A 27524-nucleotide genomic window follows, 5' to 3' on the forward strand; every position below is an offset into this window, starting at 1 on the left:
CTCGTGACCCTCCCCATCCCACAGGTTCTGGTTTGCAGAAGTGCCGCCACGTCATTAGTTCCCTGTCCTGCAGCTGCACAGTCACCGGTACCTGCCTACATGTAGGACCATGTGTTCGGCGGCACTGAATTGTTCTGCTCTTTTTCTGACCACTTTTCCTGTTTAGCTCCTCCCGTGGCGAGGCTCTCCCAAGCGCCCTCACAGCAGCTGTGACCCCCTGCAGCCCTTTCACCTGTGTCACAGATGGGGGCTTGCCCAGGAGAAGTGGGCATCGGAGGCCTAGAAAACCAAGATCTGCAGCATCTCCTTCTTCCCTTTGCAGGTTAATATAGTGCTTGGGCCATCAAAGTTGCAAGGAGCCCAAGAGCAACCGCTCAGCGGTAACCTGGCAGGGAAGAGGCCATCAGAGTGCGCTGTGGGCTAGCGAGGTCTGCGCAGAGCTCGGCTGCATGGCGTAGAGCAAGGAGAGCTGGGAGTACTTAAAGCCTCAGCCCTGTAACAGGGCTCTCATAACCAGACTCATACACAGCAATAAAACCAGACTCATAAAAACCCCCCACCTAACAGACACACACAGTGATAAAAACCGTGCGCTGAGTGCAGGACAGACAATGATGCTGGGTGAAAGTCAGCTTGGCACTGCAGGGTTGGCTTATTCACATGCAGTGAGCAGCGGCGGTGGCTCGCTGGACACAGGCCACGCTTGGGCTTGCTCTTTGCCTCACAGCCTGCACCAGCCCCTGCCAAGCTGCACTGCTGGAGAATGCCGAGTACAAGCCCGGCCCTGGGGAAGGCCGTTGGGGCAGCCGGTAGCTGCCGGCCATGGCAGGGGCAGCGCAGGGAGCAGCCCAGTGCCCTGGCATGGCCGCGGTGCCTGGGGACACAGCATGGTTAGAGGTGGAGAGACGCAGATGACATGACTCTGTCCTTGACAGTCAGAGAAGGCAGGCAGGGCTGTGCGCACACGGGTGTTGCTGTGTTCTCCCCCTCTCTGTTGTCTCTGGGAGCACCTGGCTATTTGTTCCATGTTTCTCTTGAAGCTTCTTTTACTTTCTCAGCTTTGAAGCTGAGCTAAGTGCCCCTGATTCTTCACTTCCTTTTTTTTCCTCCTACCAAAGACAGGTACCACGTCACTCCTTTTTCCTGTTCTCTGAAACCTCATCTGTCCTCTGTCAGTTCTCAGTATCACTATCTTCAGTCCGACCCACCTGATCATGTTTTCCCATACGTCATGTGACACACACCTAGTGGTCACTCATGTCAGGGGTGCTGACCATGCCATTGCAGCCACCTCCCTGCGCAGGCTGAGGGGAAGCAGCGGCTGAGCCCTGAGCCCTGCAGCACTCTGCCATCCCTCCCAGCCCCAGCAGGACAGCAGGCCACCTAGGCGGCTCAGCACCCTCCTAATGACGCCCCGCTTTGTCAAGGTTTCCTTGCGACCCTTCCTCTTTCTTGCTAGTTACAATTTGTCTCATACTTTGGCTTCCCTGGGTTTTTTTGTTACTTTTTTCTGTTCCTCCTTTTTTTTCCACCTAGTTTCTACCTTCATGCCCTCCCTTCTGGAGTGTCAGGCTGTTACCTGAACTACGAGCCCCCTGTCCCCTGGTGCTGGGATGGTTCCCGCTGTGCTCTGTCACTTCGTTAATGCCCTGCCAGATTTTCTGAATGCGTTATGTCGGACTTAAGCTCCAGCTCCCTGAATTCCTTAACTTCTCCCTGAAGTGCACCCTGAAGGCTCCCCGCTCCCACACCCCGAGTGCTTCTTTCATCCAGAGTAAGAGCTGAGCGAGCCCCCAGGGCCAAAGCCCTGGTGGCCCCAGCCAAGGTGAGCAGCTGTGGCCTGGTGCAGGCAGCCCCCGGGGACGCCTGGCTGTGGGCGGCATGCACGGGGCTCCCTCAGGGAGGGGACCTGGACAGCCGTGACCCCACGGCAAGCTGGCCTGCCTCCTGGGGCTGGGGCCAGCCCGTGCTGGGGTACACCCTGCATCACCTTCCTCTTCTGCATCTGCTCCTTCTGGAGAGGCTGAGGTGGCGCAAGGGCAGTGGGTGCCCACCCATGGGGCACCACGCGGGCTCCAGTCACCGGCCGTGCCCCCAGCGCTGGCTCCTCACCCAGCAGCCACTGTTGCAAGTGTGAAGCGGGGAAAGGCCCCGTGCTGGGGAAGGGGTTGCGGAGGCGTGGGGGGGGGGCACAGCTGTGGGGGCGTGGGGCACAGCCACAGGGAACCGCCAGAGACCCGGGGGTCCCTCGGCAGACCCTGGGAGGTGCCACACACCGGGTGCCCGGGGCGGTGGTAGCGCAGCGGGGCAGTGTGCGGCACCACGTGTACGCGGTCAGTGCATGGTAGCTGTGCACGAACGCGCACCCACGTGCACGTGCATATGTGTGGGTGTGTGCCCGCACCCACGGGCATGCACAGACACACGTGTATGTGCACACAGAGGCACGCGCACACATACACAGCCACAGGTGCAGACGCACGCGCAACGTGCGCACACAGGCGCGCACGCACACCCACAGACACGCACACACATCCGCAGATGCGCGCACACAGCCGCACACGGCGCGCGCGCACGGGCATGCACGCGCACGGGCATGCACGCGCACGCACACACGCACTCGCGGGCGCGCAGAACCTCACTGTCCCGCCCCTCGACACGTGCGTCCCCGCCCCGTCCCCGCCCCGTCCTCGCGGGTGGCGGCGGGCGGAAGCGCGGGGCGCGTGGCGGCGCGGGATGGACCCGCCGGCCAAGGAGGGGCCGCTGCTGGTGCAGCACAGCTACAAGTTCGGCACTAAGGTGGGCACCGCGCGGGGCGGCCGGGCCGGGGGGGGAGACGGGCCGGAGGGGAAGCCCCTTCCCTCCCGTGGGCGGGCGGGCTCTGTTCCGCCCCGGGCTGGGCCCGTTGCCTGGGCCGCGGCCGCCGCCCGGCGACCGGGGAAGCGGGGCCGGGGCTCTGCCGGCCGAGGGGTCCCGCGCCCGCCCTTCCCCACCGGGGCTCGGCGGGCGCGGGCGGGGCCTGTCTCCCGGCGCTCGGCTGCGGGGCGGGACGGGACGGGGCGGCCGGGCGGGACGGCACCGGCGGGGCTGGCCCGGTCCAGGCGTGACGGCGCTGCCTTGCAGAGGTGGAAGCGGAGCTGGTTCGTGCTGTACCCGGCCAGCCAGCACGGCGTCGCCCGCCTGGAGTTCTTTGACTGCAAGGAGCCGGCGCTGCCGGCCGAGCGGCTGGGCACCCGGCGGCTGGACAAGACGGTGGTGCGGCTGGCGGACTGCACCAGCGTGGGGCCCGTGCCTGAGAGCGGCCCCCGCGCCGGCACCGCCGTCTTCCGCCTGGAGACCAGCGGCCGGAGCTACCTCTTGGCGGCCGAGAAGCAGCAGAGCGAGGAGTGGGTGGCGAAGCTGTGCGAGATCGCCTTCCCGGTGAGTCGCGGGGGGTCCGCGGGCCGGGCACCGGGGCGGGGGGCGACCCCTTCCTACCCGGCAGAAGGGGCCCGGCCGCACGGGGGAGGCCCTGCCCTGAGGCGCGTCCGCTCGGTCCCAGGCCGCGGGAGCCGCTGGGCCCGGGGCTCCCGTCCCCGCCCGGTGGTGCTGCCGCGGCGTCTGCCTGGCCGCGTTACCGGGCTCCTCGGCATGCTGCTAACGATTCTCGGTTGCAGATCCGAATTTCAAGTCGGGCTTCTCGTCCCCGGCGCGTAGCCCGCTCTCGCCCCCCGCGGAGGCCTGGCTGGGCCGGGCGGTGCTTCCTCTCGGCCCAGCCGCTGCCGCCTGTCCAGCCTCCGCCGCGGTGCAGTGGAGCTCGGGCTCCCGGCCGGCGGCAGCACCTGCAGGGCCGGCGCTCCCCCTCACCCGGCTCTGGGACCCCCTGCCTGCTGCGGGGGACGCTGTCAGCGCTGGGCGTGCGGCGCGGCCCTCCGTGCCGCTGCCCTCACTGTGCCCGTGCCTGTGGTGGGTGCTGGGCAGGGCTGCTGGTCCCAGGATCTTCCCACAAGGACCCAGGTGTTTGACGACGACTTTTTTTTTTTTTTTTTTTTTTAACCTGCTTGCATCCCCCTGCAGCCTGCTAGTCAAGCAAAACTTGTCAGTGCAGCAAGTGCCCAGCTGAGCAGGGCCAAGAGGCACTGGTGTGGTACTGGAAATTACTTCATGTCCCTGCCTGTGTCTGCTTGGTGCAGACATTGTTGCAACCTGTAAGCGGCTTGCAGGGCCAAGCTAGGGACACAGCATGTGCCTTTGGAGTGGTGCAGGGCAGTGGCAAGGCAGGGAAATGTCTGCTTGGAGCAGAAGTGTGCTCCTACCTTCCTTCACATGGTAGCTGTCAGTGGTGTGCTTGAAGTCGGGAAGCGAGCTGACAGTTCAGGGAGCGGTGAGCAACAGGCTGCAAGAATAGCATGTATTCTGGGAAGGCCTGGCCTGGAGCAAGAGGTCCAGGAGCTGCGTGTGGTCCCTCTGCAAAAAGCTGAAGATCCTCAGTTGTGATTTCTGGTCATCTGCCCAGAGAGCATGACTTTGTGTCATGTTGTTTGTTGCTGCCCGGAGGGTAAGCAGGGCCCAGTAGCTTGAGAACTGGGGACAGAGATCAAATCGTATGGGTTCAGAACAGAATTTCTTTTTCTTTTGAAGATGAGGGAAAGTGGAGTCAGACAGAGCCTTGAAGGGCTGTGGTAGATTGGCTGGCCCTTGGCTTCCTGACCCCAGGCTGGAATCCTGCTGCATTAGATGGCAGCAGCTCCTGCTCAGCTAAAGCATCAGCTCTAAGGATGCTAGGTTTTAGCAGTACCCCTTCTATTTGGGAGGAAGGGGTAAAGGCTTTTACCTTTAAAAGGGCCTGCTGGCCCTTTTTGGGCCTTCCCTCTTGTTAAGAAGTTCATATAGCAGGGCTTTAAACTGAGACTGTGACAGCTTGCCTTCTGCAAGATGTAGACTCTGTTGCAATTCCATCCCATGTGACCCTGAGAAACAGCTTCCAGCTCCAGCCCAAACACAGACCCTCATGCAGTGGTGCTGAGGCACCTCTTGCAGGGCATCTGTGAGCCTTTAATTTGCATGGGGTTTTGCCTGGGAAGGATGTTTGCTATTTGGTGGTAGCATCCCACATGCAGGCCCTTGGGGGACGTGGTTGCTGATAGTTTGTGCATTGCGCTTTCGGTTCTGCATGTGTTAAAATAGAAGTGCTTGCTTCCCTTCTGTGGGCTGTGCACGGATACTGGCACCGCCTTCCTGTCTGTGCAGAAGCAGGACACAGACCCTTGTGTCTCTCCCTCATCAGCTCCCTCCTCTGCTCATACTGCTGGGCGAGCGTGCCTGGGCTCATGCCATGCTTCAGGCGCCAATGTCACCTATGCTGGAGCACACCGGTGAGGAAGCAGAGCTGTTCTGTGCCTCAGTACCAGGGCACCCGCGTGGGCATGCCATAGCAGTCAGACAAGTGGCAGCAGACTGGGTGTGTGGGATGCCCAGGTCCGCACCTGTGGGAAGCCTTGTACCTTACTGTGGGGCAGGGTCTGGAGGGTAGGGCTGCTGGCAGTAACTGCTTTCTTCTGCACCCTGCCCAGTGCACAGCCCAGCTGGGGCCCAGGGTCGCCCTCAGAGCTTCAGGGAAGCCCCTCCTGCTCTGCCTGGCTGTGCTCATCTGCTTTTGTGCTGGCTCAGAGGTAGGGAGCCCTGGGGTCCGTTGCCAGCTGTGGGCAAGGAAGAGCTTGGCATGGTTGCAGGGTAGCCAAGCTGTGCGGTGCTAGGATAGGCCCTTTGTGGGGGAGCAGTGGGGTTGGGGGGCAGTGGCTGCAAAGGGGACCCAGGGGCTGGCAGAGGAAGAGGGAGATGGGGCTGATCTGCTCTTCCTTGGCAGGGAAACAGCCCTGGTGATGCTGGTGTGGCAGCCCGGCATGGCAAAGAGGGTGGCAGGGAGGTGCCAGCCCTGGAGATGGCCGTGAACTCCATCTACTACTCGAGAGACGAAGGTGGGACCTGCTGCTGCCCTGACTTTGGACCACCTTCTGCAGGGCCCTTCCTGCTGCTGCCCCATCACGGGGGCTCCAGTGGGCAGGGCAAGGCCTCACCTGGAGTGGGGGATGTGGCTTCCCTCGCCATCCCCTGAGTGTCCCTGTCCCCACAGTGAATGCCTTCTGGGTGACAGTGCAACGGACAGAGGCTGCGGAGAGATGCGAGCTGCGTGGCACCTACGTGCTCAAGGCTGAACGTGACAGCCTTGTCCTGAAGGACCCGCGGACAAATGGGATCCTCTATGTCTGGCCCTACCGGCTGCTCCGGAGATACGGCCGGGACAAGGTGAGGGGTGGGGGGAGCCCCGTGTGCGCAGGCCTGTTCCCATGCAGGCTTTCCTTTGTGAAACGGTAAGGAGCTGACGTGCCCAGCCAGCCTGTGGCAGTCGTGCAGCAGGCCCTGCCAGAATTGCTATAGCCACCAGCAATCACAGCAGGGTCCCCAGGGGCATCTGTGAACCTGTCTGTCCTTGGCTCCCGCCTGTGCAGGAGCATGGGCTAGCAGGATGCCTGTCCCCACTGAGGTCATGGCTGTGCGGAGCCCTGCTCTGTGTGGTCCTTGCCCCACTCCCACGGGGGCCGTTGCAACCCCTGCTGGCCCCTCTGCTGGACATCCCTGCAGCTGGCTCACCCCTGTTCTCCATCCCAGTGCTCCCTACTCCATTGCTGGGGGCAGGCACGTCCCTCCATGCTGCACATGGTCTCCCTAGTCTTTGGGGACCTTGGCCTCCCAGAGTCTTGGCTCTGCCCTGGATTTAGTGCACGCCTCCTGAAGGATGGTGGTCAGAGCAGGAGGGGCTGTTCAAGACACCACTTTCTCTAGATTTGTTCACTTTGTGGGGTGTGCTGCTCTTAGCCTGGCTGACCTGTGTAGTCTGTCCCCTCCCGGTGCCCTCCAGCAGCAAGTCTATGATCTGTCTTGCCACGGCCCTGAGCACGAGAGGTACCTGCCGCACTGGATGGAGAGGAAGTGGCCTCCCCAGGGCTGTTTGTAGAGGTGACTGTGTCAGCTGTAGTTTGCTCATGGCACTTTCTGCGGCACTTTACCAAAACAGAAGTGGAAACTGAGCTGCTTGTGGAGGCAACTGGCTCATTGGCAGGGCCTGTGCCAGGGGCAGGATGAGGATCACATGGCATAAGGAGCCGTAGGTTGGTTCAGCAGCACAGACCCACCAGAGGAAGTCTGGCCCCAGGGGCTTTTGCAGCAACCCCAGAGACTACTGCTGCATGAGAGCACCAGTGAAGCAGAAAATCTCACCTGGGCTCAGGGACTGAGGTTCAGGAAGGGTGTGGGCATCTGCTGGTGAGAACCTGGGCATTAATACGTGTTCAGGCTGGAGGATCACAGCCTTGGTGTGAGACATATCTTTGAAGTGCTTCATACCGTTAAGAGTAGTGCTGGTAAGGCAAATGCTTTGCTTATCGTTGGTAGCCAAGCTGCTGCTGCTGGCCTTTCTCTTGCAGAGGGCTATGTTCCTCTGTCTGGTATCTCTTGCCACTGGATTGCTTCCCTTCTGCCTGGCTAATGCTGAGCTACCCAAGGTGCCCATAACAGTTTCCCCTGCTGCACTGTCACTCATCTTCTTGCCTGACTCCAATCTCGGTCTTAACTGTGTAATATTTCCTAGACTCCCTGGTGCCCATTGTTGACCCTGCTAGAATTGCTCAGGTAAGGCAGTAGGTCTCCAGCAGGACCTGCAGCTCTGGCCTTGGGGCAGCTCGGTGATGTCCCTTCAAGTGTGCATCCCGCTCAGCTTCCACAGCTTGTTCTGGGCTGCTGGGCAGCGCAGCCTCCCCCTGGCCAGGTGCTGCGGAGCCGCTGAACACAGTGTGCCTCTGGGGTGGTGCTCGCTGAGCTGCAGCCCTCACTGCCGGGGGTGGAGGGAGCAGGGTGTTCCATTCTCACAGGGCGCACAGGATCAGCACTGCAGGAAGCGCAGCCTGCACGATGCACTGGGTTGGCAGGTGCTGGGCAGGATGTGACTTTTCCACTTCCCCTGCAGGTGATGTTCTCCTTCGAAGCTGGCAGGCGCTGTGACTCCGGCCCAGGGAACTTCACCTTTGAGACCAAGCAGGGCAATGAGATCTTCCGCCTGGTGGAAGCCTCCATCCGGGAGCAAAAAGCGCAGGTGGAGGAAAACCGGCAAAGCTGTGACTCGCTGGATTCAGACAGCCCTGGTGTGGTGCTGATCCACCAGGCCCTGGCTGACTCTCTGAGCCTGGAGCTGCCTGCGGAGGGGGATGATACCGTGGCACCCAAGGCGGGGCTGGCGCCAAGGCCCAGTGCAGCGGCAGAGGAGAGAGACGCCGTGTCTATGCTGAAAACCCGGACTCTGCCAGAGCTCCCCGTGCCGCAGGCCAAGCCCACAGTGTCGAGCACGCCCCCCCGGTCCCCTCTGCCGAAGGTGCCCCACACCGTGCTGCCGGCTGAGGACCTATCCAGTGTGTACTCGGAGCCCCTGGACTCAGTGAAGGGCTTTCGGCCCTGGCCAGACTCGCTGTACTCAGACCCTGTTGACAGCAAGCCTGCTGGTGGGGCCAGGGCGCCCGGCGGTGCCTCGGATGAGCTGAAGCTCCGGCCGCTGGTGCCTCTGTACTCTGGCACGTACAAACAGGTGCGGGCTGAGGAGCGCAGCCAGCCCCCTGCTGTGCCCAGGCAGAGGGAGCACATCTATGACGAGCCTGAGGGCTGTGCTTCCCGCTTGCTGCCCTCCACCACCTGCATCTACGATGAAGCACGGCCCATGGGTGAGGCCTGGCGCACTCAGGGCCACGACGGCAGGAGCGGCTACGAGTATCCCTACAACCCCAGCACTGATGACTACTCAGTACCTGCCTTCCAGGCCAAGGCCAAGGGCCCCAAGCCAGTGCCTGCCCCCAAGCCGCAGGCAGCCCTTATCCCTAAAGGTGCTGAGAGGAGCAGGGACCCTGGCAAGCGGTGGGGGAATGCTGCTCCCGAGAAGGCGGCCGTCAAACCGAGGCTTAATAGCAGCAACAACAACAACAATGTGGAGGTGCTGTACAGCCAGGTGGCAAAGCCGCAGCACATGCAGAAGAAGGAGCAGTCTGTGGATGAGTGCAGCTTGTCGCCCGTCTACGAGGACTTGGGAGAGATATAACGTGCTGCTCTCTGTCTGTCTGGGGGACCCAGGCCCGTTTGTGAGCAGTGCTGGCTGCTGTCCTCCGTGGGTCATGGGCATGGCTTGGGGCTGTTCTGGGTCAGGCAGAGCCCCTTTTGGCTTGCCAGCACCAAAGGGCTGCATTTCCCAGGAGGCCCCTTCCACAGCAAGAGCAAGAGAGCTGTGGCTGGCGCAGCTGCCAGCATGCTTCTCCGGCTCTGGAGCTGGCTCCGCTGCCACCTCCTGATCCGCAGGAGGGCTGGCTGTGTCGCCCTGTGGCTGCTGCTCTGGCTCCCTCTGACCAGGCTGCAGGGCTGGGGTGCCTGTTGCGGTGCGTGGAAGACTGCTTGCCATCAGTCTCCAAAAGTATTTTTATACCACATTATTTTAATATTAAAACCTGTATGTGTCAGAATGAAATGTTTGCCTGTGGCATGTCTGGGCTGTCAGGTGTATGGATGGGGAAATGGTGCTGCAGTGCAGGGTGGCCTGGCTGTGCAGCATTCACGTGGTGGCACGTCCTTGTCTGTGCCAGACCTACTGCGCTAAGAGGAAGACGCAAAGAAAAATGTGTGCTAGGTTCAGCTGTGGCTAGGATGCCCTGATGCCCGGGGATTGCGGGATACAAGAGTCAAGCTTGCAGATACCTTTATGTGCTGATTGGGGTGCAAAATGTTGTGATAGCCTCTCAGAGTAGGGCTGGATGGGGCCAGGACCCAGCTCTGCTGCAGCTGGGTGACTGTTGAGTAGACACAGGATTTCTCCTTCCCCAGCCTGATCCCTCTGCTGATTTCCTGCCACTCCCAGCTGCTCTTGAAAGGCCTGGGATGGCCCAGTCTGGATCACATACACTTTAATGGTAAAAACTGTGATCCCTGTTGTGTGGTCTGAGGCCAAGGGTTTGGCTGTGAATGCTGTGTGGCCAGCCTTGGGTGAAATCTGTGCAGGGGAAACAAGTTGCCCTTTTGGTGATGGTAATGGTTGTGAGAGATTTCATGTCCCTTCTGTGTGGGGCTAGATGAGGTGCTCTAGCACTGGCCATCCCTGTGTGTAGTGATGACTTCTGCAGGTTGATTACAGACAGTGTTTAAACAGCCAGCTGACAAACAGTGCTATGATGGGCCTGTGCAGAGGAGTAAGTGTGACTTCTGCAGCCCCAGGGAGCCACAGGCTGCTGGGGAAGTCTGGAGGATCGAGTTCAGGTCCCCAGACTGGTGAGATGGTGACAAAGCAGCAAGCTCTGACTGGGCATTTGTCTGATGCCCAAGCTGCAGGGAGGAATCCTCAGTAGTGCAACAATACAGCACAGCTGTAGCCAGGACTGATTTGTGGCTGTTCTGTGCTGGCTCCTCTTTCCCACTGGGTTTTTGCTGCAGGAGAAGGGAAAAAGCCTAAGGGGCTTTGGGAATCTGAGGCAGTTCCTGCCTGGGACAAGAGGCATGAGCAGGAGGCATCTGCTCCTCATGGTTGGCTGCTGGGTGGTCCTGCGCTTGTATTCCTGTCCCTGGTGGGTCAATGTATGCATCTGAAGAGCAGTTCTGCCTACCCGTTCCAGAGAAGAGCTCTGGGCATTGCTTAGCGGGGGGCCTGGGCCACCTGCCCATAATCCTTGCTTGTGACACCAGTGTGAGAGGTTCCAAGACTTAAATGATGAAAAGCAGCCTCCCAGGAGTGAAGCCCCAGGGCTCTCCCCTCCGTACGGCTACGGGTATGTGTGCATCTCCATCACTCTGGTCACCATAGCTCAGCATGCTGTGTGCTCAGTGCTGTGGAGCTGAGTGCGGCCGACGTGCAAATTGACTGACCCAGCTTTCAGCAAAGAGGGTGACAGTGAGGGAAGAAAATGCTCCAGCCTAGCACCTGTGCCAGACCAGCGGTCCCTGCACTCCTCTTGGCTGGGAGGAAAGGATATTTATTTTTTCTTGCTTCAGCAATGATACTGTCTCTTGTGCCAGATGACTTGCAACTAAGACATAAGCGCACAAGACAGAAGGAATGCTCCTGTGTGTGACCTGCTTGATTTATGCACCCTGCCACATGATAGAGAAGTGTGTGCAGCAGGGAAGGCTCTTAATCTCTGCTGATCAGGAGAGATGGTCTGGTTTTTTTTCTGGCTCAGTGTTGTGGATCAGACCTGTCATCTTGCTCGGACTGCTGCTCCATGCTTCACCTTCCCTCCTTTCTGGCAACAGTTCAGGGTGTAACAGATGCTTTGGGAAAGCCCAAGAAATAAGGTAAATGCAGAGTGAGCCTTTGACTGGTCACAGTCTTCCTGTTACCAAAGCCAAAGTCTGCAGTGAACCCTGACTTTGGAACCAGGAGATGATCTTTCTAGACTCTGCCTAGATTAGTATTTCTTCTGTCCGCCTTCACAGAATCATGGAATGGTTTGGGTTGGAAGGGACCTTAAAGCCTGTCCAGTCCCAACCCCTGCCATGGGGGTTGTGATCGGCTTCCCTTTATAGTCCCTTTTCCCTCTTCCCAAGTTCCCTCTGTAGCAGCTTCCTTCTTTCAGCAATAACTCACAAGGTGCTGTTAGCTTACTCCTTCCCATCGGTGAGGCATTTTGTTGACTTTGTACCCCAGTTTGGTATTTATGGTGTGGTTGCCAAAGTAGTTTCTACCTGCACCATCAGTTCAGTCAAGCTAATTCCCCATTTTCTGCCCCAAGTCTAATTTTATCATTTTCGTATTGCTGACTGGTTTGCATGCCGCAGGCTGGGCCATTTATATATGCATTACTGCCCTTTGCTGCTCCTTCTTCACCAGTTCTTGTGCTGTGAGCTTGTTAAAGACAGGCAGAGGGGTTTGCCACCAGTTTCCACAGCCCAACAAACTTGTATCCCTGTGCCTGCAGGGCTGTCTGCCCTGTCCTCAAGGAACTTGCCCTTGGCATGTTACCCCCAGCAGCTGCCTGAGATGCAGCCTCCTGCCAGACACGGAGTGCTGCCAGGGTGCAGGAAGAGCAGGTCCATGCCCTGGGCAGCCAGCGGAGCCTGTAGCCGAGCTGGGATCCCCGGGAAAAGAGCTGGCTGTGACTGCTCTGCTGCTGCAGCAGTCCTGGCAGCATGGCATCTTCATCATGCCCTTGTCATGGCATGCTGTTTATCCGGAGGTCCGGGTTAGTGTTGAGATTGCTACATACAGTACACATTATAAACTACAGGCAGTAAGTGCACGTTATGGTGGATAACTTTATTTTGAAACAGCTTGTCAGAACGAATTAAGTGGAACACAAACCTGTGCTGGTGCTGGGCATCGAGGAAGCCCAGTGAGACCACGCCACCTTGGCTCAGTTGAGCTGCTCTCAGCTCCTGTCCTGGCAGGGGCTGCTGTCCTACATCTGCACCAAAAACCAGGTGAGCATCTGTGCAAGCACTAGGCAGAAGCTCTCTGGAAAGTTCTAGGCCAACACCCCCATCTTCTGAACCCTGCTAAAAAGTACTTGCTGCATTGGCTTGCAGAACAGCCCTGTAGGCACGGACAGGCTGTATGGAGGGAAGCATCCAAACAGCAGTTGGCAGGGAGACTGGTGCCGTGCTGCAGCAAGCTGTCACTGCGTAGAAGCCAGCCAGCATGCTGCAGCTGGCTTGGCACTTGCTACAAACCCCTTAATGAACTGAGGCACTGGGCAGTGAAACTTTATGGCAGCAAGCAAATTGGCATCATCACGGGTAGTGCTGCTCTCACGACAACAGCACTCTGGGCTTTAAGATTAAAGTCAAAAGCCCTGGTTTTATGCCTGTTCAAACACCCTGCTGAGCCTGCTCCTGCAGGATGAGGGCACCTTGATGTTGCTGCCTACTTTATCTAGCTCTCTGACTTCCTCACCGCCCTGCTTGTAGCTATTTTGCACCTGCTGACATCAGTCTGTGGTTTGTGGCCTGGGCTAGCCTCGTCTCGGAAATCAAAATCTGAGGCATGCTGGGGGCGTGCACTAACGAGAGTGGGAAACGAGGGCTGCTGCAGGGGAGAGCTCAGTCTCTGGGCAGAGGGCTCTGGAGTAGCAGGCTTCCTGCTGACTGACGTGGTGACTAACAAAACCATAAAACAACAAGGAGGAACAAACAATGGGAAGTGCCTGTCTGACCAAGACCAAGTTTAGTATCTTGCCTGCTTCCAGCCCCGTGCGTAAGGCTCGGCGGCCGGGCAAGCAGCCGAGCAGTAACCGCACCTGAGCAGGCTCAGGCAGTGCCCTGGGGTTCACTGCAGGAACTCGTCATACTCTTTGGGGAGCAGGGAGCGCTCGCAGGAATCTCTCCTCACCGCCGGTGGTCTGAACACTTGGGCAGGAGAAGGAGCCATCAGAAGGGGTGCCACCGTGGCTTTTGCTCTGCTCTGGTGCTGCAATACAGGGACAAAGTATGAATGCACCTTGGAGGAGGCGCTGGCTTGTCCAGCAGCACGCTGCCCGTCTCTGCACATGCCAGATGCCCCCTCCTCAACTGCACAAGCTTACGCTGCGCCCGTCCCTCTGCTCTGCCAGCTGCAGGTGACACTGCCACTGCCATTTGCTGCCTTCCCTGTGTTGCTGGGTGTCAGGGAGCTGCCTCCAGCCCTTCAGCAGGCCAGAAGGGCAGAACAGAGACTATAGGCTAGTCAAAGGCAAGAGACATACCTGCTTGGGTTGATGCCGCTCTGGTCGCTGGTCCCTGGGCTGAGCCTGCTGTCTCTGCAGAGGTTTGTACAACATACTCTTCAGGTATTTGTAGAGGTTGCTTTTTAGGTGCAAGGGGTTATAAGCAACTTCCACTTCCAAGCTGTTCAGGGCACTCTGCTCAGACAGAAGAAAGAACATAGTGGCTGTGAGATGACCCTAGAGACTGTGGGGTTTGCTTGGGGTTTTTTGTTGCTTTTAGTGTTGAGGGCTTTTTTTTTGCAGGGGTGAGTCTTACAGATGCTCTGTGCCACCCTACAGTGACGGGAGAAGGGGTCTTTGGCTGTGCTGCTCCCCACAAGGACCGCCCTTAGCTGTGTCTGGAACAAGAGGCACCTACAACCAGGTCCTAATGGATTTAAGCACTTGTAGGATGCAGTCCTATCCTCCCCCCTGCCCTTAATCAGCCAATAAGCTGGAGCACCCTTTCTAGGCACTGTCACCCTCAGCTCTCAGCCTCATAAGGCCTCTTCCTCTTCCCCCTCCCCCCAACAGACACACAGCATTGCTCCAAAGAACAGGCATTTGCTGGCCGTGAAGAAAGCTGTAGGATATATTGACTGCTGGGAAGAAGTTTTGGAGTGCTCAATCATATTCCAGCTGTCACTAGGCATTTTCACAGCTGCTCCCTCCTCTACTCATCTGCTAAGACCTACAGGGAGGGCTCTGCCCCTCCTGGCATCACCTGAAGCAGACGCAGGCAACTCAGGAGAAGAATGTATGGATGCACAATAGGAAATGCAGAAGCCTGAATCTACTGGAAGAAACGGAGACACTTTTATGTATTGTTTTACCTTATGCCTAAAGCACCTCTCTCTGCAGTCAGAGGAGATCCATGTTCCCCAGCAATAAGGGAGGTGGCTACATCTTCAGCAGCAGCTGCACGCCCTGTGCATCAAGGCTGATCATTACTTTGATCCCTGCTTGTACAACTGGGATCCTTTCTGCAGGTATTTGTGCAGGCTGTCAGTGACTTACCTCTATGGGGCCATGCACTCTCTCAGGCTGCTCAGCAAGGAGGGCTGGGAAGGTCGATGGTAGCAAGAGCTCTCTGATGGCGACTGCTTTGACAAGTAGAGTGGCAGAGTCGGAGGGGATAATGATGTAGTAGGAATGCACCATTACGTTCCAGTTTGGACTAGTATTCTGAGGCTCACGTTTGGCCAAAAGCATCCACTTCCTTTTCTAAATGGCAAAAGTTAACGTGACCAATGGGCAATGGCCACTTCCTTCAGCACTTTCACTGTAGGGGCTGCTGGCTTCAGGGGCAGATACATTCATACGTGTCAGAATAAGAACACTATTCTGCATTATGGTTGAGGACAGTATGTTGGGGGTGTGTGGTTTTTTTTTTTTAATTGAATGCAAGACAATTCTTAAGAAAAAACATCCAATTTTGCTTTACAACTTGTCAGTAATGGAAATTCCTCCACATCCAAAGCCTTGGTTAATTATTTTCACAGTTAAAAGATGTACATCTAACTGCAGCCCTGACTGTTGCACTTTGTTGATCCAAACACTGGATTTCTGATAGGCAAGAGAGCCTTCTCTAAGGTCTGTTGTGCTGTAGCATTTTTCCAGTGCATGCACTGGCTGGAAGGATTTACAAGCCCATCTCTGGGCCATGAGATGAAGCTGCAGCTTTTGAAACATGTTCTCTGGGGCAGGCTAGACAGATTTTATTAGATGTGCACTAACTATTCCTTTCTATGGCCAGCCCTCCCCCTGAGACTGCAATTTTCACACACTCACCAGAAGACTATGACATAGAGCATGGAAACTGTGCTGATTTATCTCCAGTTCATCCCAGTCAAGCTGCCAGCAGGTTGTGGGCTTGATGATGAAGGGCAGACCGTACAGTACAGACTCGCAGACCCCTTCAGACTTCAGAGCCCTGCAAATACACAGCTCACGTTAGCGAAGCACAGCCAACATGAGACCAGCAAGACAACTCTACCAGGAGATGACTAGCTCAAGTGGCTGTGACATTTATCAGCTGCAATACTGCTACAAGCACTTGATGTCTGTGTTGGTGTGGCCTGTCGCTACGAAACCTTCCAGAACAGTCCAACTGCAGTGAAAAGAGGCTTTCTTGATTTCCAGATTCCCTTGGACCTGCACTGACAAGAGCACACCATGAAGCAAATCCAATCTTCATACTTTTTTTTTTTTTTAATACAAAACGGTGTTAATCTGGCCTCTTGGGCAATACCTCACCCAGGCAATTACATGTCTTCCTAACTGCTGTTTACTGGATCGTGGTTATCTTTCACGTAAACTGACACGTGCTCTACTCCCACACAGATCCAATACCACACCACAAACACCACTACAGACCTCACAGTGCTTGACATTGCCTGCCCATAGCACACTGTGCTTTGTGACGGGGCATATAAATTAGCTTCAGTGCTGTGGCTTGAGCCATTTATGAACAATTACTGAGTGCTCTTCAGCTACTGACAGGATGAGAATAATTTTAAGAGCAACTGTATAGTTCAGAAACTACACAAAATTTTTCCTATAAATAACCCTCAGAAAAGACACCAGAGAGCATCACTCTTCTTGTTACGCTCTGTGCTTACCAGCCATAGGCTGCTGAGAGGAAAATGAAAAAATTCCTATGTGAAGTCACACAGTGCTATGAGGCTTTGCTTGCTTTTTTACTACTAGTTAGCTCAGGCTCTGACACCCAGTTAATTGCTATGGCCTCATCGGGTAGCGAGAGAACAGCAAATTATATATGGACCAATGGCTGCAATCTGCAGAACTTCACACTGGAGGGAAACAACTGTTGCATTAGTAACACCTACAGTATTACACTCATAAAGTGCTAGTGTCATGGGAACACCATCTTTGACTCTGCACTCCTGTCTGCATCTGCGGGATGTGCTGTTCCATGACACTAAGAGCAACGGGGTTAAGGGTATCTTACATCAGAATTTCACTTGCTAGCACCGAGTCCCCCAGCACTTTATGGTGATGCTGCTAGGTCCTAGCTGAAATTGCACAGAAAGAGTGAAGGCTGCTATTATACCAGCCTTCCAGTTACCAAGTGCAAAGCATGTAACGACACTTACTTTACAACCTGGAGTTTGTACAGCACTGTGGCTGGCCAGGCTGCCATCTGGCAGGGTGAATTCAGATCTACCGCCCTCATGGTGCCATCAGCTGTCCCAGAAAGTAGAGCTGGGTCGAGCAATCTCTCCTGCAAATCGCATTTCAGGCACACTAGGAGAAGAAGGTTGGGTTAGATTGCTGGAAATGGCAACGTTTAGCACATGACATGTTCAAAGCACTTAAAAACACTAAGGTAATGTTTTCTGGCAACAGCTGTTGAGGGAAGAACAACACTAAAGCCCCCGTTTTACACACCAGGGGAAACACCACACACTTGGCATGGTAACGAAACAACGATTGACTGGTAACTGGGCAGGCAAGTTCCAGTCTTGGCAACCAGCGGCCAGCTGCAGCTGTAGAGGGAGCAGCAGCTCATTTCCCAATGCCACACTGGGTTCAGGGTCACACATTTCTGGGCAGCTGTTCTACCTGTGTTTGTGTAGAAACCCTGCACGCCACTGACACCAGCTCTGGTATAACATGAAATATAGCTGCATACAATTTCTCTGGCCTTCTACACATTTCTTGAGTGAAAAAACGTGACTGCAGTGTAACTTGGTCTTGCTAGCTATAATAAGACAATGCATTAGGTATGAAATTCAGCGTTACAATGAAGGAAAATCCACCTTTAACAAAATATAATTGCCTGTGCTGGTATGGAGGCTGTTATGGTAGCTACTACATAAATTAAAAGTCACACCAGGCTTTCTGATCTGCTTGCTGTGGAGCATATCTGCAGAAGCCACCAGCAACTCTCTGAGGCTTGCTTCCAGTCTGGAACTGGCCTGTGGATCACCAGAAGAAAACAAGTGTGCTTCTGCTGTAATGGCAATGGGAAGCTGTGCATGAGTACCCTACTGGAGTGGGATATAGTACCGTATTGGAGAGGCATGGAAAGGGAATTGCCAGAATTACACGTGCAGATTCTCATGGCAGTGCAATGCTGACAACGCAGTTAACAACTTATGGGAAACATCTATGTCTGCTGTAGCTGTTGGGTGTTTTCAGTGCTCACCCGAGGATGGATCAGGGATTTGGACTTAGACCAGTAAAGGAAAAAAAATAGATATTCCTTATAAATTTTCCCCATGCATTATTATAACTGCTAGCAGCTCCAGCCAGAACATTAGCTACTTTAGCGCTATATCTACAGATATAAATACAAGCCAATCTCTTTGTAAGACTGCCTTTATTTAAGGGCAGCTCTGGCACAGACTTTTAGCACTGAACACAAGGAACACAGTTTTTAGGGCTACACAACTGAGCCAGAATGCCTTGGCTCTCAGTATGTAAGGCCCCTTTTACCTTGACCAAGTAGCTCTAAATTCACACACACCTCAAGGCTCATTTTGGCTGCGGAATGGAAACAAATTATAGCATCAGCAGCCACAGGACATAGCAGCAACCTAGAAGTATTCTAAGCAAATAGCCCCTCTCAACCCGAGACAACAGAAACTTCAGAGAGCTTTCAGAGTCACTCAGAGACCTTACTTGGGTGAGGGACGTGAGAGAACATGCCCATAGGACAGGCCTGGGTAATCTTTAAGGCTGTGGGATGTGGGAGCTCCCTGCAGAGTGGAAGAGAAAATGAAATACTTAGGGTGGTCCTGGGTGCAGTGGCACGGCTGAAGCCTCCTGACGGAAGGAGGAGATGGAGGTGTTCTCTCTCTGTGCCATAGTCATGTAGCCATGTTTTAAACAGCATCTCCAAGCTGATGACGTTGTCCTCTATGGTTTGCACATCGATGTCCATTCCCAGGATTGCAACATCTGCAGGAAAAAAAGGTGAAAAAGCACGGATATTTTCAGCCATGGAAAAGAACACTCTTTTTGCATTTTCCACTACACTATACCTTCCTAGCCTCTCAAGTGCTTTCACAGAAGAAGTGCTCCAGAAGCCATTACCATGCAAACCACAGCAGAGCACTGTGATGCCAGCCCTCTTAAAAGGACATTGCTGGAAGGTGAGCTGCTCCACAGGCTACACCAACACCTTTCTCATCAAAGGGGTGTGTGGACTGGCTACTACTGTCTTCAGAGGACTAGTTGTGACTGATGCAAACCATCCTGTGCTGTGGTCACCTTAGCACCAGCCTCAGAGACTCTTCTCACAACGTTAAACCATTTCCTCCTTTTCCCTGAACAAGGGACACTGGACACGTGATGCTATGAGAAATCAGAGACTGCAAAACTAAACTGCTATAGTGAAGGGAAATTTTGTAGTAGTGATGGAAAAGATAAATGTTCCTTCGCAATATGGCTGCAAGACTAAATTACTAAACACCCTCAACACGTGCTTAAAGGAGCAGCTAGTCACAGACCTGAGAAGAGCAGAAGCAAAACTTGTCCTGGACCTGATCAACACAGAGTAAGTGTTTCAACACGTTACCATGGAAGTGCTGGTTGGTAACACAGCAATCCCACAGTAGAACATCCTTGCAGATACAACAGTAAAACTACCCAGGGCCATTACATTTTATTTCAAATAAGTAAAATGCATAAAATTTAGAGATTTTTTAAAAAGAAACTAAAAGGAAAAAGTCAATATGTTTGCAAAGACATAGCAAGTACTTAAGCTACCACGTTGGAGGTGCAGAGCAAATGTATATGATCTAGCTACAACATTTAGGAATGGAGAAGCACAGGCTGGACAGCAGAGTTAGGAAGGTCACAAACAAGGTTAAACCCCTGCAGAAAAGCCAGAACCCAAATCACCCCAAATACCTCAAAGGTACATCCAAATGAGAAGCTAGCATAAAGTCTAGCAGATTAAGTAATTTAATTTAAAAAAATCTATAGGTAAAAGTGAAAAAAAAAAAAAAAGAATGTGATGAACAATTTGAAAAATGTGTAAGACATGTAATACACCCATTTGTAAGCACAGAAGGAACAGATAGCCTGGCAGCATTCATAGGGTCACCATACAGCCAAGATGTGAAACAGGTATTCTGAGAAGATGAATACGTAGCAGAAACAGCCTTTTTTTCACCCAGTGTGTTTACCAGGCCAGCTGGGGACTGAAATACAGTGCTACATCCACCTGCAATGAGAAATCTTTTCTTTATGCATTAATATTTATAGTTTGCAAAAAATGTCACTATGCTTCTGCTCCTATACTGGACGGGGGGGGGGGGAAGGCAGAAATTCATTAATCTCCCTCTACAGGGCAAATAATCTAGGGCTAATATAATGACTGTAATCCTTCAAATGGGCTGCAACTTGCAAACACACTTTTTGTAGTACGTCCATTGCAGGAGGACATGGTTTCTTATTGCCTCCACCTTCCAGCCTTGAAGAAGGCACTGAGATCATGTAGGTCATGCCTCTGCAGCAAAGCGGAATCAACATCTACTTACAACCAGAGGTCCTCCACACTGTCCTTGCTGCTGAAAGCCTTTTCTTCTTAATATCCAGTCTGAGTGTCCTGGGCTGCAAGGACATTTCATTCCTTTTTTTTTTTTAGTTCTTCCCAAATCTGTACAGTAAACTGATTATTCTCTCAGTTTTGTAGCAGCTTTTAAAAATGTATCTTAACACTTAACACATTCCTTACCCCAGCCTTCTCTGGTGCTTATGGGAATAAGTTTCTCCCCCACAAAACAATGCTGGAGGATACTCTGGTGGAAGGCAATATCCTGCTTCTCTCTGGAGACTGCTCTTCATCAACAGAGCTATTACCTCTGTCAGCCACCTGCCCTGATGCTGTGAGTCTTGCTCTCCTTTCCCTGCAGAATGCACTGATGCACCTGGAGACCATGATGGATGTGTTTCAGCTGTGAGGCACTCTCTGCTTTTTTTACACTTAACGTTTGTCTCTGGGATGTGCACTGAAGATGGCATTAATAGTTCAGAAGACAAAGCACCAGGAAATCCATGTAATTTACTTTGAAAAACAGTCTATACACAGGTGAGAAGGGGAATTATCTGTGTTTTGAGAGACAGAGTTTTGGGGCTGCTAAATGTTTTAGTCCTTTCCTTAGTAAACGTTTTCCTGGTTTTTTGGTTTCTCTTCTGTAATAGGTACGTAGCCACTTATATATCTCAAGTTGCAATACATGGCAATTGTAAAAAGAAATTCACTGCATTCATTGCTGTCCATTTTTAGGAAGAACAGGTTGGGATGTTGGTACCTATTGTGCAATGAGTTGTAAAATTCCTGGATAGCAGATATGCAGAGCCATTTATTGGTCAGCAATCTGCAGAGTGCATATAGAAAAAGGTTCCTGAGACTTGCAGAAGATGGATTATATGCATAAAAAAATGTATTAGTGCTTTATCTTCACTGCCTGTTTTGTGTTTTCCCAAACCAGAAATAGATAGGGACAGTATCTATATCACATACAAATATAAATCTTCATTAGCAAATGGTATGGTAATGCTGAATGTGTTTGTAATGGGGTAGGGGCACGAATGAGATAATAATAATTCTCATGTTATCAATTAGAGCCAGTCCACTGTATCTTATCAGTTACTCCCACACGCTATTCCCACACATCACAAATGCTGTATGCTGTGCTCTCTTTATGGGACTTATGTCATGATCTCGGCTCCAGTCTGCAGTCTGGCAAGCCCTAATGTTTTATCAATAAAAAAACACTGCAGATTTACTCTCTGTGCCACAGAGGAGCTGCTTTACAGTTTTGAAAAAGCAATCCTTGTTGCTCATCACATGGTCTTTGTCTGGAAATGCACTCTCCCAGGGAGGCTGCTCTTGTGAAGAAAACAGCAAGCACTTTTCATTCATGGCAGGCTGGTCTTAGTACGTTCAAAGATATTGTCAGACTTGCCAGCTGCGAGGCTTCAAAATATTGGAGTCTTTTCTAGCTGCATTAACCTGGAAATGAGCCTATGAGAGGATATCCTGATCCTGCCTTCCTTCTTTCAGTACCACACAAAATTGTAATTGAATGTTTTACAGGGTTCCCCCTCCCCATGGTAAAAGAGAGAGGAAATTTTCTGGGTGAGCTGAAAAATCATGTGCTTTCTCAGGATGCAGATTTTGCATCTCTGCATCTTCCTGGCATTGGAAGAAGCACTTCATAGTCTAGTACTATGTGGCAGTAAAATAACACAGATAACATTAATTCACAGTGCAGCACCCTGGCAATGGATTAGGGTCTCACTGCAGTAGCTGCAGTACAAGCAAGGCAACGAGATACCTGAACCTTGAAGGTCTTGCAGTCCAACAGAAGATCCAAAAGAAAGAAACAGGGTAATACCATATACTCCATAGAGGTCTAAGAAGAGAAAGCAAGCTTCTCACAGAATTCTCCATTAAAGTGTCTGGAAATCATGAAATACAAGTCCATTTTATCTGGCAAGATAATCAAGTGACGTCCCACTGAAAGCCTGAGCCAAGTGTCACAGCTGCTGCCTCCCTAATGTCTAAACCCCCAGACTGTTTGTGCCTTCCCCAATGTGAGTGTGTGTCTTGAACATGACGCTCAGCAGCATATTCAACACTATAGGTATCTTTTTCTTGCATAAATGGAAACCTGTAGCCTGGACCAGATAGTTAACAAGCCCAGTTTACACAAGGCTGTTTCTGTGTATGACATTTGCCAAAGGTAACTGCTTCACAGACAGGGAACGACTGCACAAACGTGCCCCAAACTCTGTGTTTTCCTCACGTTCACTAAGAATTTGTCTTATGTGCCTAAATTTCACTTCCAAAATTCCTTAGAGGGTTGGGGCAGGAGGATGGAGAAAAGCTAAGTATTTAATTCCAACAGCTGTTATCTCAACACAGGTTTGATGTCGATCAAGCAGATCGACAGGATTTCTTTAAAGACAAAAAGAGATGACAGACCCTACAGCACAGATTTGCAAGTTAAGTGAAAACAGGCTCACTGTTTCTTTTCCCATGGCAGCGTGAGCCCAGACCTGTTTCCTGATATCGAACAGTTTTGATGGAAGAATGGAATGGAGGGGAGGTAGGTAATACTGTTTCTTTCAATAACAACGGCTCGTACAGTACACGAAATTATAGTTTTAGTTGCTCCTGGAAATTTTGCCAACTTCTTTTATTCCAGTATGCCCTGAATACCAAAACATAATTGTTAACCAAGTCTCAGAGCTTCCAAACACCCTTATATATAAAAAAGGGAAAAAAAATTGCATTTATTCCAGTGATTTTCTATGTTTAGAAGATCACAGAAGATCTAAACATACAATCATAGAATCACAGTTCCCAACTTCTTAATCCTTAATTTAACTGTTTTCCTGTGTTTTCCTGCTTTTATATACAGGTATATATGTTCAATAATCTCAGTTTTGTTATCAAAGTCTTAAAACAACAACTGTGTTATAAGCATCAGAGAGCGTGGGACTGTTTTTCCCTATCACACCACGGCAGTAGTTCTCAAGCAATACAACATCTCTTGCTATATTTACTGAAACAATTTTGTTAGCTGTTGCAAGTTTCTTTCGTGAAGCAGATTGTCCAGTAAATGTTTTCAGTTCATGTAGGAAGCTGCTGTGATGCTTCTTCCATTTTGAAAGCAAGTTTTTGTGATGCTTTTCAAAATGTCATTTAGAAGAGGTATGCTGTGTGCTATTAAAATGTAATAAAGACAAAGCTTTGTTTCCTATTCACTCATGCCATGTTTCAGCAACTGCCATTCTTGGAAATCCCACAACCTGCATGGGATTTCCAGTAAGTTTTTTCTTTTTCCCCCCCCTTAATATATTTAGTCTGTGCCATTTTGAAGGTCACTAAATTAATAGTTTGGTTTAAATACTCATATGATGTTCACCACTACCTAACCCATATTGTAAACATTTTTGCAAACTGTGCTTAAAATTTCACTTTCATGTCACCTTAAATAGTGTAACCACACATAGTGAAAGAAATGACAAACTTGTTTTTGAGGTTTGGAGAGGATAAAACTCAGCGCTACTGTTGCATGCAAAAGAACTGCCTGACTGCACTGATGTTACACCTGAGTAATTATCTGTTACTTTCCTTTCAAGGAGTCTGCCAGTAACAAAACTTGGGTCCTTGGGTGAAAAAAAATAATCTAGTAATAATCATGAGCTACAGCTCCTCATTGTTAAGAGTCAGTCCACATTTCTATTGCTTCCAGACTTGGCATTCATGCTAATGGGTGGCTGCTGCTGATCTGTAACAGACTTCTCCACCTTATTTCTTTACCTTAAAACTAGATGCCTTTCTAAAGGTTCTCGATTCTGCAGAAACCGGGGGCTTGATTCAGAAATCTAATAAAACTGTATACCCATGTTATGAAGGCAGTAAAATTCAGTTGCATTCTTAATGTCCATCAGTATTTACAAGACAGAACAAAAATCCATTACTCCAGTAATGGCCAAGAGAGTTATCTCCCAGAGGAAATATGACATGCAGTCTGTAAAAAAGAAAAGATTAATGCATCCAATCTAACTGGGAAAGAAAGGTGAAACACCAAACAGACCATTCTGGTCTACCCAAGGTCCAGGTTGGTCATTACAGATAGACGGTGGATGCATTTATGAAAGACAGGTAGATCTAGGAAAACATGTTCGTGCTCTCCTTCTTGAAATGAGGAGTCATGGATATTAAGTCAGGAGAGAAACAAAGCATTGATTTTAAGTATGTTTTAACAGAGGGTTCTGGAGAAGCAGAATGTCAGAAGCCAGATACGGAGGTGCTCAGCCCCTTCACACACAAGAAACGTCCATCCAAGAGAAAGGGGAGAGATGCCAGTAACAGCTGCCTCCCACCAGCACTCCTGCCCGACAGGAAGGCTGTTTTGAAAGTAATACCCAGCACAGCTGGATGAAAAAAATCAATGTGTGGTCTGGTCAAAAGGTGCATTGGGCAGGACAGTTCCTGATTTGGGGACCAGATTTAAACCATCCCTTCTGAAAATCTGGGACAGTGAGATGAAAGAACTTCGAGGAAGTTTGGCTAGCAGGACACAGCTAACGGGTCCTTACAAAGCAGACATGAGGTCCAGCAGCTGGAACAGCAAAGAGACAGAAACCTACAATGGTACAAAGACTTTTCATGAAACCCAGTCAGGAAATATTTCCACTCCCATTGGTACACATGGAGGCTTCTAACTGTTAAAACCTCAAAAAGTGGAGAATAGGACCAACCAAGAAAAGAGCTCAGACTAGCAATCTAACATTAAAGCCCTAGAGCAGGTCAGAAGAAATTTTGAGAACAATTTACCTAAGCCATTGCAAACAGATTAAAATTTTTCAGGCTAATCAGATTCACAACATTTTAAGGTCTCTGAGCTCTGTGATAGAGCTATATATAATAATAATGGAAAAAGTAAATTGGAAGCTGTCATTTGCTTCCAATAAGCTGAGATGGAGATGGCACAAAATGAATTTTTCAGGCAGAGGATTTAAAAACAGACGATTTTTCATTGTGCTACAAATATAAATTCAGGATGCAATGTCACAGCAATGCTCTGGATATTAAAAATGTAAGTAGCTTCAAACAGCCACTAAACAAACTAATGGAAGAAATATCCACAGTGGGATGAATCTCATAATTAAGTGCTGCATCACAATGTTTGTTCTGTAGTGGGGGACGGGCTGCAGTCAAACACAGCACTAATTCTTACACTTCCTGCATGCTGGATCTTGCAACTTCAGTGTTCTTTACTGTATTTTTTTTCTAATACAGTGAATTTTTGTTGCAGAAACAGAGGAAAGGTGCTCCAACTGGTGAAAAATCCTCTTCATAAGTCAGTTGGGCTCCCTTTGTAAATTATTTGGGCTATCCATTCCGTCGTGCTCCTCTTGGAGAGCAAATAAATAGAAGACTCAGAAAAACAGAAACTCATAATCTGAACTTTCAATGGCTTTTATGTCCTTATTTATGTTTTCATTTCATCTACTGGGTGAAAGGACTACACAACTTCATTTTTAAAAACAATATAGTGGGGTTTAGCATGCTCTGAAGCAGTCTTGTGACCAAGAGGGACACAACATCCCCTGTTCTGTGGTGTCTGGTTTTCCAAGGCTTCCCCACAGGGTTCTGTGCAGCACCAGCTCAATGCAAAGTCCTGACAATACTCCTCCTCACCCAAGAAGCCAGCCCTTGTAGCCACCCAAAAGACTGCCCTCTTCCCATATGGACAAGATTGGTGCTTTTTTAAAAGAGTACCTCAGCCTTGGAGCTGAGGTTCCTTCCACAGTTTTTGTAACAACCCCAAACTTGGTTTTGGCATATTAAATTAATTCTAAAATCACATCAGAGTGCAAGAAGCTTGATTCTCCTCCTCAGGACTCACTGTTCCCAGTGTTAATGGTAAGGGTGCTGGTCAGAAAGAGAAGACGCTCCCTTCCTCTGGCCAAGCAGTTTTACCTGCAGAGATGGCAACTCTCCTTGAGGCCTCTGTTTTCAGAGTCCAGAATAACCAGATATATCTCACTGAGGGAGACTGCCCCTTCAGGGCAGGAAGCTTTTAATGGTTAGTAAAAGGGTTGACATACCTCTAAGTGCTTGATGATACAATTTGGTGTTTGCTTTGGTCTGCCACCAGATGAGTGGGATGGGAGGCAGCAGGGAGAGCAGCCAGTGTCTGCAGCAAGACACACCGAGTCAGTGCTGTGCTGCAGATGGGAGAAAACCTGCATAAATTCTTGCTGTTTAGTTATTCATTTTACCAGCCTCAAGAAAGAGCTGAAATAACTGAGCAGATTGGAAAGTCAGGTAAAACGAAATACAGAAATGAAAGTTGCAGTTACAGCAGCACTGCAATGTACAGGCTTCCACCACTGAATGGCTGTGGTACTCGACTTTTGATCACCATCTGGCCAGTTTATTTACAGTCTGCTCAGCACCTTTTGCTTTGAAACAAAAAGGCTCAAAACCAGGAGCTAACAGGAATTTCCGTTTCTGAATTTCTCATTACTACATCTTAAATTGTCGCTGCTGAGAACTGTCAGGAAAAATAATATTCAGGGCCTGAGGCATACTTGCTCTTTCACTAATGAAGCATGCAGCCAGGTGTGTGAGGGACAGGGCAAAAGGGATTCTGCGATCCACCTAAACATTCCCAGCCCCTACTCTACCATTTGACCAGAAGCTTGCTACTGCAACTAGAAAGAACAGCTAAAGGCAGGCAAGGCAACAACATCCAACGTTGCTTGTCACTCAGTAAAAACAATATTGTCATTGCTATTAACAGGTCTCACACTAACTTTGCAAGGTAGCAGGACTCAGGTTTTTAAGCTTGCTATTAACTCATTGTGAGAACTTGCTGCGTGAACCAGAGCTTTGTACCAGGTTGTCTTGTTGATGGGCAGTTGAAGTGTCAGCAGTAAAGGCCTTTAAATGGAGACCTGGATTGGAAAACAGAGGCTCTAGGGCTATAAAGAACTTGCTAATATGCAGCTAATGGTTACTGAAGCACAATCTTAAGAGCTCAAGGAAAACTGCCCTAAGAATTGGGAAAAGAAGCAGCAGCTAAGCAATGAATGATATCAGAGACAAAAAACCAGCTAATCAACAAAGTACCTGGCTTGGTCTGAGAAAGTAAGTCTTCCTAGCACTGTGCAATATATGGTCTGGGACTAAAGGCAAACAACTGCCTAGAAATCAAGCATCTTGTAAAAGGACATCCTGAGTTGAGGAGGGGGGTTATCTCTGTGGGATCATTGAAACTGTAAATG

The 27524-nt window shown here is 51.1% G+C and overlaps 2 protein-coding genes across 5 annotated transcripts in view; one reads left to right on the forward strand and one right to left on the reverse strand.

The window, feature by feature from the left end:
• The first annotated feature begins 2672 nt into the window (after positions 1 to 2672).
• On the forward strand, positions 2673 to 9538 carry DOK1 (docking protein 1). Of its 2 annotated transcripts, XM_037389458.1 has the most exons (5): positions 2673 to 2799; positions 3124 to 3420; positions 5846 to 5957; positions 6113 to 6285; positions 8003 to 9538. In XM_037389458.1, the coding sequence occupies exons 1-5, from the start codon at positions 2737 to 2739 to the stop codon at positions 9116 to 9118; spliced, it is 1761 nt and encodes a 586-aa protein (XP_037245355.1). In that variant the 5' UTR covers positions 2673 to 2736; the 3' UTR covers positions 9119 to 9538. The 2 variants fall into 2 exon arrangements, with proteins under 2 accessions (XP_037245355.1, XP_037245359.1); XM_037389462.1 differs by lacking the exons at positions 2673 to 2799; positions 3124 to 3420 and adding an exon at positions 3484 to 5354.
• Positions 9539 to 10704: 1166 nt separating this feature from the next.
• LOC119148860 (meiosis 1 associated protein) overlaps positions 10705 to 27524 on the reverse strand; it is a 36598-nt gene continuing 19778 nt past the window's right edge. The window contains exons 5-10 of one of the 3 annotated variants that reach the window (XM_037389482.1): positions 18384 to 18662; positions 16853 to 17003; positions 15528 to 15669; positions 14754 to 14960; positions 13737 to 13892; positions 10705 to 11328 (exon numbers count right to left, since the gene is read on the reverse strand). In XM_037389482.1, the coding sequence (XP_037245379.1) occupies positions 11203 to 11328; positions 13737 to 13892; positions 14754 to 14960; positions 15528 to 15669; positions 16853 to 17003; positions 18384 to 18662 (1061 nt within the window). In that variant the 3' untranslated portion in view covers positions 10705 to 11202. Of the gene's footprint in view, positions 11329 to 12278; positions 13463 to 13736; positions 13893 to 14753; positions 14961 to 15527; positions 15670 to 16852; positions 17004 to 18383; positions 18663 to 27524 lie in introns of those variants that run through there. The other 2 variants (XM_037389474.1, XM_037389493.1) reach the window with 2 other exon arrangements.

This window comes from Falco rusticolus, chromosome 1, assembly GCF_015220075.1.
Source record: "Falco rusticolus isolate bFalRus1 chromosome 1, bFalRus1.pri, whole genome shotgun sequence".
NCBI lineage: Eukaryota > Metazoa > Chordata > Aves > Falconiformes > Falconidae > Falco > Falco rusticolus.

Excerpts from the sequence above, each read along its gene's own strand:
- DOK1 (XM_037389458.1), top strand. The coding sequence starts at position 2,737 with ATGGACCCGCCGGCCAAGGAGGGGCCGCTGCTGGTGCAGCACAGCTAC. Across the intron at positions 2,800-3,123 it reads GCTACAAGTTCGGCACTAAG|AGGTGGAAGCGGAGCTGGTT; the intron begins GTGGGCACCGCG and ends GCTGCCTTGCAG. Across the intron at positions 5,958-6,112 it reads CTACTACTCGAGAGACGAAG|TGAATGCCTTCTGGGTGACA; the intron begins GTGGGACCTGCT and ends CTGTCCCCACAG.